The following is an 18,515-nucleotide window of genomic DNA, read 5'->3' as shown; positions in this document are numbered from 1 at the left end:
GGGTCCTGTGAAATTTGGAGGCAGACGCACTACCAACTGTGCCAAATCACTACCCTGGCAGTGATGGGAAGGCAAAAATGTCTGAGTCCTTTCCTCTCTCTCTCTCTCTCTCACACACACACACCCACACACACTCTTTCAACTTTCGCAAGCTTTGAACCTGTTGAATAACCTTGTTGCTGCAAGAAATACATTGTACCCTCTATTGTGTGAGTGACAGCAATTTGAACGCATACACGCACTTAATTGATGGAGACACATATCTCATGGATAAATTTACAGGGCTTTGAAATGCTTTAGCTTGTAATCTACATTCACATAGGGAATGAAAAAGTGGCTCACACTTTGGGACAGTGCTCAATTGTGTGAGCGCCCTTCATGTGTGAAATGAGAGAAACTGAAAAAAAAAAAAAACACACACACACAAACCAGGTCTTTGTATTGTCTGCAGATTGTGTGAAGAAATGTAAAATATGAATTCTATGCTTGATATGTCTTGACATGTGTGTTAGTGTGTTGAAATGCTTTATTCATATGTGTGACATGGATAAATGAGAATTACAAGAAAAGTTGAGCTCAGAAGACATTAGAATTGTTCAAGGAGGTTATATCAATAATTTTGTGAGATTTTAATGGATGACCACGGAATAGGAACAATAGAAACATAAACACTATAATAGATTGCAAAAACACGAAGGAGACCAAAGTGTTATGTGTTTGTGTGTGTGTGTGTGTGTGTGTGTGTGTGCGAGCTCATGTGTGCAGATTATCATAAAGATCTTGATTTGTGAAGAAAAGGTCCCCCACATTTCAGGTTTGTATAAACTGTTTTCTCTTGTCTTCTTTTTGAATTACGACGCTACGTCTAGTTTTATGTTCAATCGATTGTATCATGTTATTTGTGTCTGAGATGTGGAACAATAAAATCAACTCAAATCAAATCAAATCAAAAGAAAAATGAAGTGTTAGGACAACAAAGTGAGATCATTTGGATGATGTTTACAATATTGCATTGTCTGTATACATTTAGCAGTTCCCAGAGTAATGTAACAACCATTCCTTCCTTGCTCTGCTAGGAGGAAGCGGGATTCTTCCTAGATGCATGTTGGCATCACCTTTAGAAGACCACTGATTCAAAAACTTTCACAGAATCTCAGCAACATGACTGAAAGTCTTCTTACCTTACACATGCCTTCCACGCACAACTCATTGTCCGACTGCGTCAGCCCACACCGCGTTCCATCCACAACCTTTTCAGCCAGCTTGGCGTAAAACCGGTTTCCTTTTGCTCTGCAGTTCAGCTCACATGGAACAGAAGCTAGTATGGATAAAAATGAACAGGAGTTGATTTACAATGTGAAGTACATCCTTCTGGTTACTCTGCAATTTATACTTCAAGGGATGCATCTGAGGAAATTGAAGTGGTACAGTTGAACCTCTATTATCCGGCCTCCCTTTATCCGGATCTCTCTATTATCCGGACGCAATCTCGCCGTGATTTTTTTAAAATAATTACGGGAAGAAAGGGGGATTCCCAACTCCTTGAGAACTCCTACCCAAACACACATGAATTACATATTACTTCCAATATGATTAACATACATTGCTTCAAATTTCCTTCCAAATTGCTTACCTTCAGACATTCAACATCCCGAAACATCCCCAAATGTAACAATGAAAAGGTTGCAGTATACACATTACTACATGTGGTACTACAATGGGCTACATCAGTACATGTGTATGTATATGTACATGTATAAAGCATTGAGTCTCCCGTATCCGGCCAAATCCCTTATCCGGATGAGCCCCGGTCCCGACTTGTCCGGATACGAGAGGCTCAACTTTATATCACTAGAAAGCACAGTCATATAAAGAATAGAAAAATAGAGGACATTGTCATTCCTTATATTAAACAGACGTAAAAAGGACAATGTTCCAGGATCTATGATCTTGTATTCCAATAAAATATATACATCTAATACTGTATAAAGCTTGTATATCCTTTTTATGACATGCTTACTTTCACATATATATTTGATAAACTTTTTTTTTTTTAAACTGGAAATAAACCTATGTGTAGTTGTGAAATTCAACTTGCAGAGTGAAATAGGAAATAAGAACATCATTTGTGTTCTACTAAAGAAAAACACCACTCTGCTACACATCACAAGGGGGTGGGGGTTGAGCACTCTGCATTACAAAGCAGACATTTCTCTCGAGTTTTTGAGCTTCAAGTATTAAGTAGCACATTTAGCTCCATAATCTTGGCAAACATGTGGAATTTAAATTTCTCTTGGGTGAAACAGAACTGCTAACTCGTTTTTGATTTGCATGTGATATCCGCAATTGCAAACAGAAGTCTCAAGTGAACATACTTGAATGAACACATTTGTCCCCAAATATCATTGTTATGTCCATGACATACAACATCATCAATTTATCATGCATCATACACTTGAGATGTGTAATATTTCTCCTGTAGCAGGAAACATAACTGCGGATATCATGCTGCAGAAGAATTGTCCATAACCCCAACAGACCACACCAGAAGGCATACATAAAAATGCCTTGAATATATTTGTGAGGTGCGTACGAACAATTCTCTTATTGACCTGCTGCTTACCAGATGTAATAATATGGTTGTCTCTGGCACTTTTGCTGGCAAGTTTGTTGCTATGATTGTAATATTGGTGGAGGGAGTGATGGGAAGAGTGACCGTGGTTGCAGAGGAAGTGGTGATTGTGGTGGTCATGGTGGTAACAGAGGTGGTAGAGGTAGTGGCAGTGGTGAAGGTGGTAGTAATTGTGGTGATGGTGATGGTGTAGGGCTTGTGATGGTGGTGATGGTAAAAGTAGTGTGGTGGTTGTAGTAATTGTGGTGACAATGATGGTGTAGGGCTTGTGATGGCGGTGATGGTGAAAGTATGTTAGGCCTAGTGGTGGCTGTGGTGGAGGTAGTAGTAATTGCGGTGACGGTGGTGATGGTGTAGGGCTTGTGATGGTGGTGGTGTAGGGCTTGTGATGGTGGTGGTGTAGGGCTTGTGATGGTGGTGGTGTAGGGCTTGTGATGGTGGTGATGTAGGGCTTGTGATGGTGGTGGTGTAGGGCTTGTGATGGTGGTGGTGTAGGGCTTGTGATGGTGGTGATGGTGAGAGTAGTGGTGGTAGTTGTGGAGGTGGTAGTAATTGTGGTAGCAATGATGGTGTTGGGCTTGTGATGGTGGTATCGGTGATAGTAGTGGTGGTGACAGTGAAGGGCTTTTTACACTTGTAAATTTTTGCTTAGTCCCGTAACAACGGTGGGGCTAAGGGGGGGCCTTAGCCCCACCGTTGGTACGGGACTATCCTTAGCCCACTTTCTGTTTACACTCGTTTTTGCCAAAGTGGGCTAGCCCCACCGATAGTCCGGTACCATCTGGCCCTGCAAAATAGCAGGGTTAGCACCGCAATTGCGGTGCCAAGCAAGTGAGTGTAAACAGAACGAAAAAATAATCCTGGACTAAGCGACGGAGACGAAGTCCAACCCTCACTGACCAATCAGAAACGAGGTAATGAAGTGCTGCCGGTGCGTACGTGTACGTGTACAGTACACAGCATAATCATGAATATTCATGTGGTTTGGAAAGTCCGGGGCTAAGAAATACGAGTGTAAAAAAGTCAGTTTTCTCCTTAGCCCCGGACAAGAGATAGTATGGGACTAATTGGCGAGTGTAAAAAGCTGAAAAAATTGGTACGGGACTAACGATAGTCCTGGGTCAGAGAAAGTCCGGGGTTAAGAAACACAAGTGTAAAAAGCCCTTCCAGGGTGGCAGTAGTCACGGTGATGATGGCAGTGGTAGTGGAAATTGTGGTAGATGTGGCAGTGTTGGTAATGCTGGTAGCAGCAATTAATGGTGATGGTAATAATGATTGTGGTGTTGGTGTCTGTATATGTTTGCATTAGAGTTGCCTGGGAACCATTTAAACCCCTTCATAGTCCAGTTCCTAATGTTGAGACTGGTCCGAACTATGTATGATGTCACATGAACATTTTTTCCCCTTGGATAACTTGGCGTGGGAAAAATGGATCAATCAAGGATCTTATTCGTTGTTTAAATTTTCTACCCATCATTGATCTGGTAAACTATTTCCATTATACATCTATTGTCCAAGGTCATTTGCTTGAGTCATCCAACCTTGTGATGCTCATGGATTCAAAGATAACAGCAAGCTATCTCTCTGTTGACATTGTACTTTATGATCTATTAAAATCCTGGCAAGAGTACCATTTTTATTCCTTTAAACCCCAGTGACACCATTCTCCACTTTTTTGATGATTTTTTTTTTCATGCTTGCTCATTTGCAAGTAGCTAAGCAACCAAGAAAAGATACCACAGGAGAAATAAAATTACCTGGGGAGATGCTCTGAAGCCAGTAGTATGGAATTAGATTTGTAGAGGTCAAAATAATCATTCATGAATCAAATTAGACTAAAGAAAGTTGTCCTGGTATGGCACTGCTTAGGGTGAATGTTGTTCTGGACAGAGATTGCTAAAGGCAACTCTCATTAATACAAGGCTAAAAGGATATATTGATATATCACATCATGGTATGGATATAAAAAGAATGTGGCATATATTGTACCTGGTCCAGGTGTCAATTTACACAGTCGACAATTACCTAATCAATTAAGGGGGGAACAAGTTCAGGTATTTTCCTAAAAGAGTGAGTAGGACTCCATGGTGTATAGAGTACATCAAGCTTGCTGAGCTGTGGCTCAGGAGTAGCCCAATTAAGTATAAGCTCAGGTGTAAACAGGGACCTGGATGAAGTTTGTTTAATGCAATCACTGTTTCCCCGACAACCTCTCAAAATAATATGACACTAAAGTTGGCATTGCATTTCATAAACAACTTCTACCTTGAACACAATTTTCAATTGCCTGCCTGCCTTCAACTTCTGATATTGCAAAGTTTCTCTTTTTAGCCCAGCCACTGACAGCTATACTTCCACTTGATGGCTTACTAAACATTTCCTTTAGATAACAGAAATGTTTGAAACAACTTTAATTTGGGATGGTTGCACCATATGATCCATACAGCAGAAAAAGTGATGTAATTTCCTTTTTCCTCCACTACTAAAAATCATTACCAAACAATCCACAGAGGTCAAGTATTTCAGAGAGCAGGAGACAACCTTGATCATGTTTCCTCTGTCATGTTTCACACAGCGACTAACCTCGATGTGGTTCTACCGTTTTTTTTTATAATTCCCATTAAACGGAGGACATGCTATAACCTTGAAAGCGGAAGAAACAAGAATCTACAATGTGTACCTGTTGTTATGGCAGCAAACTGTCTGCCAAGAATATGATTGTTTTTCATGATGTTCGGTATCATTTGATTGCCAAATTTGTGGATTTTCTTGTGTAATGACTTTTGTTCTTTTTTTTCCACTAGTGGTTTTATTAAAGTGAGTTGGAGTCTTAGGCAAATTAATGAAGTTCTAATCTGTGTATATTTCAATGTGAACTTCAATGTCTATTTGTTTCCGTATCAACAACACTTCAGCAAAAACATTCAGTTATTTCATAGATATACCACTAAAAACTACACAAAAGAAAATACAAGCACATGTGTAAAAATAAGGACAAGCTAAGTTCAAATGGTTCTCTACCAAGTATTTGAGACATGAGAAAAGAAATATTGACATCAAACTCCTCTGACATCCAAATCTAAAAGTGAATAGTAAATAGCAGTGACAGATCCACAGGGGGTGCACCGCGGGCATGCGCCCCCTCTTTATTTTTGGTTTTAAAAAAAGAAAAAAAAAGGAAAAAATGGGGGGCGTGCGTCCCCCTTGAATTTTGCAAAGGCGCAACCCCTTTACTGAATTCCTGGATCCGCCCCTGAATTCCCCTGAAACAGTTATGACAAATCCATGATTTAGAGTAAGCTACACATATATTACTTTCATTCATCACCTGATCTTATTAGAAAATATCTTAAAGTATAACAAAATATAAAGCATATACCTCATATGGAGAAATCCATAAATTAATTAAAGTATTCATAGATCAAACACAACTGGAAGAGAGAAGCCTATTGACTCTGTATGTTTTTCCAAATGCAGTAGGCCCCACTAGATATAATATCGGTACTGTACATACATAATGTACTTTATTTTTCTGTGCTGAATTAATTGAATTGAATTGAATTGAACTGAACTGAATTGAATTCAATGTAATATGAAAAAGTAAATAATATTATATACTTGTACGAGGAGATACAAAGTATTTATGGCAATAGTCTTTTTCATATCAAAGTGATCTTTGTCAAGAGTAACTTAAAGTAACAATTATTATGATGCTTCCTTGTTCATGTGGTTGTGCTGGTGAATGTATGACTGTGCAGTTGAGATAATGATGTGAAAAAATGAAAAAAAAAATCTCCTTTTCTTTTCTTTTCATGTTTTACTCCCAAGTGGTTTTACACCACATATGGGATTTATTGCAGGGAAAGCACCCGAGTTTCACCACACACATGATTTGAGTCAGAAGGCTTGTGGATTTCCTTCTAATTTACTCAATGAACACTGTACGTCTGGGTCTATGTGTAGAAATACACTCACTGAATGAACATTTTTAGCCCACCAGAGGTTGTGACAATGGTCAGGTGGTTTGGGCACTGTCTGCATTCAATGGCAGGATCTTTGGTTCAAACCCTGCTGGGAATTCTTGTCATCTTGAGTGATAAACTTTAATTCCTTATGGCTCCCCCACGGCCCCACGCCCCCCCCCCCCCCCTCCCAATGTGTGTGCACACACACACACATACATTACCAGGTGCATTAATGGGTACCTGGTCAGAATTTGGCACTTGTCTGCTTTCAAGTTGCAGCTTTGCTGGAAGATAGGCACCCCAGGGGAATTATGGGTACAGTACAGGCAAGGAGGTATCACACACAAACACCGACAGACACAGACAGAAAATTTCCATGGTAAAAAGTTTCTCTTGCCATTGACTATATTTGTACCCTTGGCACTTGCTTGCCAAATTATATTTATAACTTTTGACATGTGTCTTTGCTATACTAACCAGCTGCATTTACACACATAAAAACCAGTAGAAGGGACACATTGGGGACATCATTAAATCACATTGTGATGAGATGTTGTCTACTCGGGCAAGATGGCTACCTGAACCACATCGTGAGCGAACCGCCATGACTGGCGTGAGTTTGGTAACCTAGAGGTCATTGGCAGTAATGGCGAGCCTGGCGAGCCTGGAAAGCGCTAAAAGATCTCGAGAAAAACAGTGTAACTGGGTGAGAAAGATGAAAACCAAGTGTAGGGGAAAGGGGCGGGGAAACGAGAGGAAAAGAGGATTACCTGGCTGCAAGTTGACTCACCATCATAACGTCTGCAGTGGCGTTCCGTCTTGTCTACCAAACTTACGAGTTTTCACGAGAATATGTGTCCAAAAAAAATGTACCAGCTTATAGATTTAAAGATAATAGATCTGGGAATGATTCAGCTTTGACAAGACCAATGTTCCCATGCCACTATGACTGTACTTTATGACCCCCCCCCCCCCCCAAAAAAAAAAAAAAATGCAGAAAGAAGTAGAAAAAGAAATTGCACTATTTTTTTTTAAATGAGGGAAGGTTATCTGACATAAAATATTTCCAAGACTGACCGCGTTGCACACGGCAGGTGTAGTAGCGACTGTCCGCTCTAGATCACGTGTTGTTAAAAAGCACACTGTACCTCCTTTCCGGCGGGTCATTCGAACATAATGCCAAATATTAATGGCAGAATCAAATTGCAATATCGAAGATCCACTTTAATGACACTAAATCAATATTTCATTGCCATCATGCTTGATGAACCTAAACTATCATTTCTGTATGTTAAAAAAAAAAAATATCGGTATTTGAATTGCGATCGACATCCCGCTATTTGTCTGTGTGAATTAATGATTCACTGCTTACACATGTTCGATACTAGAATCTCACCTTGATTCTGTATCACCAGAGAAAAACCTCGATACTGTAATCGAGTGTGGAGTTAAGGGAAAAAACGACAGTGCGAGTGATGAAGAGGAATAATTTCATAGCTACTAAATACGCACCTACCTATGTGACCGTGCATCACAAAACGAACAAAAAGTCGCACCCACTGATTTTGTGTGAGGACTGAAAATAGGTGAAATGGGTCATCCAAGCCGATCTTGACTTTTTCATATTTTCTGAAAGAGCAAATCTTCTTCTACATTATGCTATAAGTTGGGATCATAAAACGGGCAGGAAAGTGTGTTTTTATTTAGCAGTTTATCTCGAATATTTTTTGGCAAAATAGTGTGATAAGGTGTATCTTTAGAGTCCCCTTTTCATTTCTTAAAGACCTTGTACACACTCTTCACTTTCAACTTCTATAACTTTTGAAAGGATGATGCTACTGCTTTGAAAGTTGGCGTTAATTAAGGATAGAATGTGTTGATAAAGCATGCTCAATTTCAGTTTAATCTGATAATCCCTTCATTGTTGTTACTCCACTGGTTTACATCCTGTTTTTTGTCCATTTCATCACACAGTCAGCACGGCTTGGTAAAGATTAAGCGCTTGTTGAATAGACATTGTATTTCAGAGCCTCTTTTCTCAGTTCACACTTTTTCGGAGTGCGTGCCTTCTTTCCAACATTTAGATAGGTTAGGAGAGTCTGTTTGGTTTGAGTTATACATCATTTTAAAGCTTAAAGTCTGCTCTTTCAGAATATGCTCCTCACTAAAATTTCATATCTGGCGACTTTTTGTTTGTTTTGTGGTGCAGGGTCACATATACAAGTATACAATCCGAACTGATACAGTTGCATGATGGGGTGTAAATGATATGAGGCCGAGCAGATTAGGCTATTTAGCATCCTCACAATTTTATGTTGTTACATTCCAGTGGCGGATCCAGAAGGGGGCGCACCGGGCACACGCCCCTTTTGAAACAAAAGAAATACAAAGAAAAAAATGGGGGGGGGGGGGGCGTAGCGCGTGCGCCTCAACTGGATCCGCCCCTGCATTCCACAAGACATCTTGCTAGATATCAATGCTGATATGGTTGTACTACACTGAATTGAGTAGATGTTGTATGTCATACGTTAAGTGTCATTTAAATTATCTTATATTTAAAATTGAAGGATGCAGAAATGAATTCCTTTCATTGGTCACTAGACCGCTTAAGTATTATTTTGCATTAATCCTTATCTTCGACTTGTTGCTGTTGATTTTGTTTCACTTCTCCCATCTTCCACTCCGTTACTATGGTTACCAACACCTACCTTTGATGAAGGGTTCCCACTGGTACTGTTTCCCCATGAAAGTCTCTTGGTTGAACTTCTCACACTGCTCCGCCCTAAAATCGATACTCCCGGGCGGACACGACTGTAAAATAAAAAGAGCACGTCGGTCCAATTATGCGCCCCATTAACACATTATCGTTTTCTCCCTTTTCTTTTCTCTTTCTTTTTTCTTTTCCATAAGCAATTTGATGTTTATCTATAATACGACAACATAATCAACTATACTACATGGTGTATATGACATCCTCGGAATAAGAATGAAACTGGCTGGCCAACGGCGATAACACGCAGTTTACAAGTTACGGCAACATTAAAATGAAATCATGAGAAACTGCAAGTATTTATAAACAGCGTCTTTCTTGCGGAAGATATCAGAAATCAAATCTACCATGCATGATTGAGACTTGAGATGGTTATCGACTGTCATAAAAACATAACTGGAGGCAAGGTTGATCAAAATGTATTACACTGTATAATACTTTAAGACGAGAACACTTGGCGATTAACTTGGATAATCAATAATAAACCAAAGATGTGAAATTAACGAAATTAGTTCAGGTTTCGCACCTCTCTCAAAAGATAATGAACCAGTGGCAACTGAAATAAAACTGTTTTCAAAAAAAATAAAATAAAAAGAGACCCGGGGGTCTCGCGCTCACCTGAGTAACGCAAGTTCACCTTCCATGCATTCTTGCAGACTCTTACCTGAGAACATTGGAAACTTATGGTGGAGGGTAGCTTTAAGAGCTTGCATGCTAACTGTCGAGTTTGGTGAATATTCATCAAGGGGTTTCCAATGATTATGAGCATGTATAATTTACATTACCATTTGGACCCATCCCACCCCACTTCCTTGGGTCCCAAGAGAGGGGGGGGGGGGACCCCTGCCCCCCCCCCCCCCAGGTGGGGTATGGTGCCCATTTGATGGAATTGAGATTCTGTCCCCCAAGGGATGCTACCTGCCAAGTTTGGTGAAAATTCATCATGTGGTTCTCAAGAAAAAGATGAAAATTTACAATTTTGGGCCCAATTTAGGCCCCCTGGGGCCCCCAGGTTGGGCATGGTGCCCACTTAATGGAAATTAGATTCTTTCCCCCTAGGGATGCTACCTGCCAACTTTGATGAAAATGCATTGTGGGGTTTTCAAGAAAAAGATGAAAATTTACAATTTTGGGCCCTAAATTTAGGTCCCTGCCCCCCCCCCCCCCCCCCAGGTGCGGCACGGTGCCCATTTGATTGGAATGAGATTCTCTCCCCCTAGAGATGCTACCTGCCAAGTTTGGTGAAAATTCATCATGGCATTTTCAAGAAAAAGATGAACATGTACAATTTGGGCCCCATTAGGACCCCTCACCACCCCCCTCCCCTGGGTCCCAAGGGGGGCACTCCTGATTCCGCCATGAACAAACTTGAAACTACAGTCATCAGTGTACTAATTCATAGTATTAAATTAGCTCTACCACTTCTGATTCTAGAGAAGAAGATTTTTTAAGATTCCTTAATTTTGGGGGGTTTGGGCCCCTCTGGGGGCCCCCCAGGTGGGGCATGGTTCCCACTTGAACAAATTGAGATCCTATCCTCCTAGGGATGCTACCTGCCAAGTTTGGTGAAAATAGGTCAAGGGGTTCTCATAGAAGAAGATGAAAATGTTTACGCACGACGGACGACGGACGACGGACGCCGGACACCGGACGCCGGACGAAGAGCGATCGCAATAGCTCACTTGAGCCTTCGGCTCAGGTGAGCTAAAAACCACAACCCTCTAAAATCAAACTAGGATTTATCGAAGTTGTAGTCTTGGAGTAAAATAGATTGTTTTATTTCTAGAAATGACTGGAAGAAAGGGCTTTTAAATCTCTCGAAATTAGAAATGATAAAGGGCACATACTCGATACGTAATTATTTCATTTGACAGAACATTCTTTTGACAAAAAAAAGTTTTGTTAAATCTTTCTCTTACCTTTGTATTGCACAATTTGTACTGTTTGTATAACCCGACGCACTGATTGGCACCCGTCAGCACCCTACAAAAGCAAGCAAACAAAGAAACAAACAAATAAACAAACAATTAAAAATACGGGCGTCGAATTATACATTATCCATAGCACACAATGATTATCTTCCATATAAATTCTCTGAAGAAGTACGAGAAAATATATAAGGAAGGGGAAGAATACGAAGAAGAGGAAAAAAGAAACGAAAACAAAGAGAGAAGAACAATAGCAAAAGCTAAAAGAAGGACAAGACAAAGTATTCTATTTTGTCACGTATTCATGGCAATTCGTGCGTTCACTCTCCCTTCAATTTCTCCAAATCTTGTTTTTATTTGTTCTCTGGGCTGCCGTGGGAGCAGACTTGGCTCATGATACCGACATGCCTTTTCCTGACATGAGACGTCGTGAGAGGGACATCACGCGTGGGAAATAAACGTTGGTGATCTAAGACACCTTGTTCACCAGGGTAAAGTAACATTAGAGAGATGATACAAGTGTTGGAAACACTTACAGAGACAAAAATACGAACAAACACACAGACAGACATAAGCATGCAAACAAACAAAGAAACACACACTCTAACGAGTGAAGAGGCTCTAAAATGCTGAAGAAGATCGGGAAAACAAGTAGACACAAGTTAAAGGAGACCTCCGGATGATTTCCAGACTTTTACATTTGAACAACTATAAATTAGTCAAACTGAGTACAGGGTTTCAGAAATTATAGTGATTGGGATAAGTAATGAGAATGTTTTCAAAATTTATTGTGAATTGCAATGAACAGGGATGATGACATGACAGCCTCATCATAAGAATGCGTGAGTTGGGCCTCAAGGAAGCAGAGCAAAAGAAGACGGTATGCATGGATTTTTCACAGGTGAACTTGTTGAGCAAGCGGTATTGTAATGGAATTACACTTCTACATTTCTGAAATATATGAGGCTCTGATGTCATCATCACTGTTCAGTGTAATTTGTTTAAGTATTTCAATTTATTTGTGTCTTTGCTCAAGGACCACAATAAATTCCACGAATCTATACATGGAGCTGTTGATTTATGTACTACATGATGTGAAATTATGAAAATCGTCCGGAATGCCCCTTTAATGCTAAATGAAATGTGCCAGAATTTTGTGCCGGAAGGAAATTCTACTTGATGTTGTTTTTCCTTCCCGACTGCAATACAGACAATCAGTTTGCACACAGAGAATGATGAAAGATTTTGTTTGTTTGTTTTTTTTTTTACATTGGAAATGATAGCAAAAAGTCATGGAACTACGGTATATACGTTTCACAAAATATTTTAACGAAACAGTGGCATTGGTCACAAGCGCATGCGCAAAGCAGACAGAGTGATGACGTCATCATCTCCACAACCCTCCCATGTAGTTGATACAAACATAATCATTACAGCAATTACCTTTGGCAATAATTTCAGACTATCAACTCTATTTCTCATGGAGCCATTGCTCACAGGATCCTGATGGCCCATGTTACCATCTCTTGGAATAATTATTATAGGCCTTCCACAGCTCGGAGGCTGCGGCATGTGATACGGAACTCTGTTCTGGCGACAGTGAGTAAACGTCTTAACCGATGTCGTGTCGTGATTCAGATGCGGAAGGATACAACATGTGAACATGAATTTCAGAAAAAAAGTACAAAGGAAAGAAAGGAAGATAAAGAAGGGGGTCTCGGGATAATTAATCTGCATGGGTCTCGTGCACTTCGGAGATTACTAGGATGAAGAGTAGGGGGGAAGGAAGCGGGTGACTCACATAAACCCGACTTTTGTACCTGTGGTCCGCATTATGAAAAGACGTCGCCTCAAGCCATAAAGGAGACAGGGGAGAAGATGGGGGAAGTGAAGAGATTAAATTCATGATGAAGTTCATCTCGGGAGTCGTTACGGTCGTTCCGTAGCGACCCTTTCTCCAATTTTTCCTCCCGAGTCGAAACAATGTCGTCTAAGTTCCGAATGACCCGATTTCAGTATTAGACAAATCACCTGTTCGGAATCTCTCCAAAGCAGTATACGAAACTATCAAAAAACAAACGAACTGTGTTTTCATAACCGGTTGCTATATCATCATAAAAAAAGACTAAATCATCTTTTCCCAACTTCTCGATTAACGACACCGCATTATCTCCTTCCAAGGCCATCCCCCTATAAAAAAAGATCATTATTTCAGGGAAATGTTCTTTGCAGGAATGTATACTTCTCGAGTATTTAAAAAAAAAAAATTGAGCATCGACAGTGTAGTCCTTCAGCATTCTGCAAGCAACAATATCAAAGGCCTGACACATCACCTTCAGGTATACAGTGATAGGGCCTACACGATATCTAATATTGTTGCCATAATCCCGAAAGAAAATTTTGCTGCGAGTTGCCTAGCAACCCAAGTCCTGTTTCCGATGCGGGGAAAGCGGTCGGGTTCTGTTCCATAACCTCAGCTAAAGTTGCGATTCGGAGACATCTGAGATCTTGTCTGCGTCAATTACACTATTGAAATCTATACCTCGTTAGAAGGAATTCATACTCTCGATATGTCAACAACTCCCTAGTATTCATGTGGTAAAGTAATGATTACTTTCATCAATTACCCTGGCTCGCAAAAAAATCTGGAATATTTCTTAAAGGGATTATATCTAATGCATTATTCTTTCTTTTGCCGAGGCGGCCATTTCAACAAAATTTCATCTGCAATTGATGATTGACAAATGAACATAAGACGACCTTTAAAAAATCATCTATATATATGAGGTTTACAGCATTGGTCTACAGAGTTTTGAGGACTTGACCTAGAATGTAGACTGAAATTCATAAAAGCAAACTAACAAACAAAATTGCCGTACTACTTGTGTTGTCTGACATAATAAGTTTCTACAAACCTACACTGCGGTGTTCACGTATTTGAATTACACTTTCATCTCGAAAAAAAAATTAGAGTAATTTTGTTTGAAAGCATGATAACACTCGGTGCGCTGGTTGGATTCAGTGGTCCCTTAGCCGCGGAGGAGTGGCACATGTCACGCATATCAACGAGGCAGCCGTCCGTCCAGTCGAGCATGTTTTGAGACGACACGTTCGCATAAAGGGCACTGACCCTCGAGCGATCAGGCCTCTCCAGCTCTCAACTCCCCCATCCCGAACCCCCTCCCCTCCCTCCCCCTTCTACCCTTCCCGCTAGAAAGAGCGCATTCTCCCTTGTATTGGATGTGTCGCCGCGTTAATTTCTCCAAAATTTGCACTCATTAGGCCCATTATGTGGGATTCGTAGCACAGGTGTTTCACATGGAGACACCCAGTGTGAAGTCGTCTACCTCTTCTCCCTTCTACCAGCCTCGCTTGATCCTCTCCACACCTGTCTCTTCTTCATTTACTCTCCCCACCACTCTACTCCCTACCCCTACGGGTGCTACCCCTACCCCCTTCCCTCCCCTTCCCCCTCGTCTTTTACCCTTTTATACTGCATACTGACACTCATCAAATCTCATTCGCATGTGTGTTTGCTGACAGCAAGTATGAGAGATAATTTACATCTATTTATTATAGTCTTGGTAAACTCCATGCTCTGGGATTTGGATGTGATATGGTGTTAGAATCATGGAATCTGTTCACCAAAAGTTCAAATCGAAGAAAATTTCCACTCAACCCTCTGGCTGCGGTATATGGGCAAAATCAAGCCCCGATATTTGCATTGATTCATTCAGTACGTTCAACAATCAAAATAAGAAAAATTTGTAACCTAATATCTATCAGATAGTTTTGTTAACCATTGATTAATTGTCACATTTACGCAAAGTAGCATCAACTTGCGTTATGCGGAAACCGAATTAATATAATGAACGCTTGACATATTGTATGGTAGTATGATGTATAACAAGACCAAGCTTGCCGTATTTCAAAAACTCAGTACCTTCACGCTTTCTCGGGAAAATCACATACAGGAATGAAGATCATATTCAATTGCTACTTCTATGTTTCTCAAGCACGCGGAAGAATTTCAATCGACGAAAATGTAACCAATTATTAGAACGAGCTTGTGTCAAACATGAAGTGCGAGAGCAATGATAGCGCAGTGGCACGTTGCCTGGGCAGCCAGCAGCAACTGAAGGAGTCGGCGGTGACACCGGTGATGCCATGGCTGCCCTTGAGGCTATCAAGAGTGTACCTGCCTTCCATTTTTCGTTCAGACACTGACCGATTTTTTATAACAACATGACGGAAATTTGGGTATAAATTTTGTTGTCTTGCCAACACAACAACGGGGGACACAATAGTTTCTCAAGGTTGTCTCATATATCTTAATGATATTATGAATTCGCGTGATTCCTGCGATACGTTAATCCCGTGAGTTTAATTTGCCTGTCGATAATTATGCCTGCCAAAGTTTTAACGAATTGTTACGTTGATGACGCAATAGGACTGTCGGAAAAATGACCTTGTTCATTGTGTAAATATTATCTGGCATATGTATCACCACGGTCATCGAGTTGATCAGTGAGGTCAGTTAATCAGCGTATCCTATTCATCGTGCAGGCCATGACAACACACACGCACATATGTTTGAATGATAATAAAGAACATTAAGCCCCAGATCGTTCATGGGGAAGTGAAATAGACTAGCATATTACTTCTTGTCTCAAGTGTGCGAACAGACAAAAAAATGTATATTTATGATTGATCGTGCAGACATGTTGAAGTGGGGTTTCCCCTGAACATATACTGTAATCATTTTGTTTATTCGGGGAATGCAGTGAATTAGATTCGTGAAACACTCAGCTACAGTTTTAGCATATCAAAAAATCCGTTCAATATTCATGAATTTTAGATGCTTTGGTTGACTGCACGTGGCGCCCTCTGTAGATACGAACTTTGTGTCAATTTGTAATGTCACAATAGTATAGACAGGTAGACCAAGAAAGTATCAAGAGAATTCCATAAATCTTTGTTATCAGGACAAAAATATTTCCCATCGATCTTTTACTGAAATTTTATGTTAAGTAATAAATAATTGTCCATGCTATTCAGACGAGCTCTGCGCTCAAATCCTCTGTTGATGTCCTTAGAAAAAAAAAATCTCATGGATGATCATTTGTGAGTTCACATAATATCTCAGTAAAACTTTGATGGAATATATTTTGTGATGATTCGTGATATTTCCTCATTTTTTTTCGTCCTACAAAATGTGGCATCGCAAATCATTTTAGACTTCTCATACCCATAACTTTTAAAGGCATTGGCAGATTTTCTTCAAACGGTCACTAATCTTTCTTCATGCATAAAATCCTCATGTATGTTTGGGAAGACGTTTGGACACGCAATTCCAACCGTAACTCCGGCCTAAAAAAAAAAATGCTGAAGACTGCGAAACAGATGGACAGGGGCAGGAAGATGACATGTACAGAATAACGTTAATCTTTAAAGTGAATCACTTTCCACTAATTATGGAAAATGATTTCTGATTCTCTGGATTAGTAAAAAGAAACAATAAAAAATCAAAAGCATTACAAAGAATAATCTGAAGGAGATATTGAGATGCAGATAGGCAGATGAAAAAATAGATAGACACACGAACAGATAAACTCAAATAAATAGACACACTAACTACACCGTGGACAGAGCTGTGAACACTATTTAACACTTGAGGTGTAGACTTACATCGATCCCATCCGCCTTCGAAGGCAGTGTCTGCTCTGTTCAGCAACACCGCCCCCACACGTTCTTGAGCAGGTAGACCACGGTCCCCAAACACCCCAATGCGACACCATGTAGTCACCATTTGCTATCCCTCGTTTCTGAAAAAAGGACAAAACAGATGAAAGGAGAATTAGACAAGAAATATACAAGGCGCGAATTCATGTCAATAATACACATCTTTAAAACTTGAGCTACCAATCTTGAAAACATAATGAAACAAGAAAGAAAATGGCGAAGATACCTCAGAAAAAAAATGAAATATGCTTAATGAACAAGAGACCTCAGGATTTTATTCTCTTGATTTGTTTCGTTTTAGTCCATGACGTCTGCTTTTCAGAGGGGAATACGCGGGAAAACAGTGAAATAGAAAATACCAGACAGAGATTATTGTGAGAGAAATGATGTTAAACGAGAGACCTTGATCCTAATTTGAATCTCCGTGGTCTGGCTGTCAGTCGTACATCAGGGACACAACATTGAATTATACCATCATTGCTTTCAGCCAATTAGCCAATACAGATCGCCTTCTGCTCATAACTCTCATTCTTTAAAAGGTGGCCTCTGCAAAGGTGATTCAGACACTCGCTCTGTCATATTGCCAGAAGTTGAAGATGTATCATCCACTTAAATCATCTCGACTTTAATGTGGAGCAAAAAGGCGGTGATGATGGAAAAGTGTTTAAGATGTTCTCGAGACTTGGTGAAATGTCATGTTCACTCTTTCTCAATCAATTTCCTGAGCTGAGCCAGTGATTCAATTCATCGAATGGCTCGCACAGTCATTATCATCTCGTCTTTGATAAAACTGAGATAATAAGAGAGAGGAAAAAAAAAGGACAATAAGAGACACGGAGAAAGAGAGAGGGGGAGGGGGATGAGGGTTGCTGGAGAGACGATGCCTGCATCGACATTGTGCGAATTATTGTGACGTCATTTTGGTTGGCGCACTGTCAAGGCCCAATGATTACTGAGACAATACAATTTGGGCAATATTTCATTCATTATTTAATCAATTATTTTCTTACATCCAAACCGGCGCCCACTGATTTGCGAAGATCTTTAGGAATTTGATATAAAAAAGCGATTTCGATACAGAGCAGAAAAAAAAGGTGAAAGAAAAGACGAAGTAAAAGCAAGTGTGTGGAAGGTGGCTGGGATTGGGGAGGGGTATGCCTGTTTGCAAGAAAATGGTGACTTTAGCACAGAATTTGACCGGCTTACATAATATTAAACAAAATCAGGCATATCAATGCATATTGACTGAGGAAGCGAAGCGTATCCGGGCAATTACCCCAAGAGGGCAATTCCCCCCCCCCCCCCCGGCTAAATACTGGTTAGTGGTAGGGTTAGAGTAAAGATTAGGGTTAGGGTTAGGTTTAGGGTTAGGAGTTTGGGTGAGGGTTAGGATTAGGTTCAGGATTAGGATTAGGATTAGGGGCAGGGGAAGGGTCCGGGGTAATTGCCCAGGGGGTAATTGCCCTAGACCCAAGCGA

General features: G+C 40.3%; 1 protein-coding gene across 1 annotated transcript in view; it reads right to left on the bottom strand.

Annotated features, from left to right (window-relative positions):
* Nucleotides 1–296: 296 nt before the first annotated feature.
* LOC139721244 (papilin-like) overlaps nt 297–18,515 on the bottom strand; it is a 57,001-nt gene continuing 38,782 nt past the window's right edge. Inside the window, exons 4-8 of the mRNA XM_071632566.1 lie at nt 16,984–17,120; nt 11,287–11,350; nt 9,306–9,408; nt 1,182–1,318; nt 297–308 (exon numbers count right to left, since the gene is read on the bottom strand). Coding sequence (XP_071488667.1) covers nt 297–308; nt 1,182–1,318; nt 9,306–9,408; nt 11,287–11,350; nt 16,984–17,120 — 453 coding nt within the window. The remainder of the gene's footprint in view (nt 309–1,181; nt 1,319–9,305; nt 9,409–11,286; nt 11,351–16,983; nt 17,121–18,515) is intronic.

This window comes from Diadema antillarum, unplaced genomic scaffold (genome assembly GCF_040938485.1).
Source record: "Diadema antillarum isolate AM-2024a unplaced genomic scaffold, OU_Dant_1.0 scf00000140, whole genome shotgun sequence".
Lineage (NCBI taxonomy): Eukaryota > Metazoa > Echinodermata > Echinoidea > Diadematoida > Diadematidae > Diadema > Diadema antillarum.
This window is presented reverse-complemented; position numbering and strand designations above follow the sequence as displayed.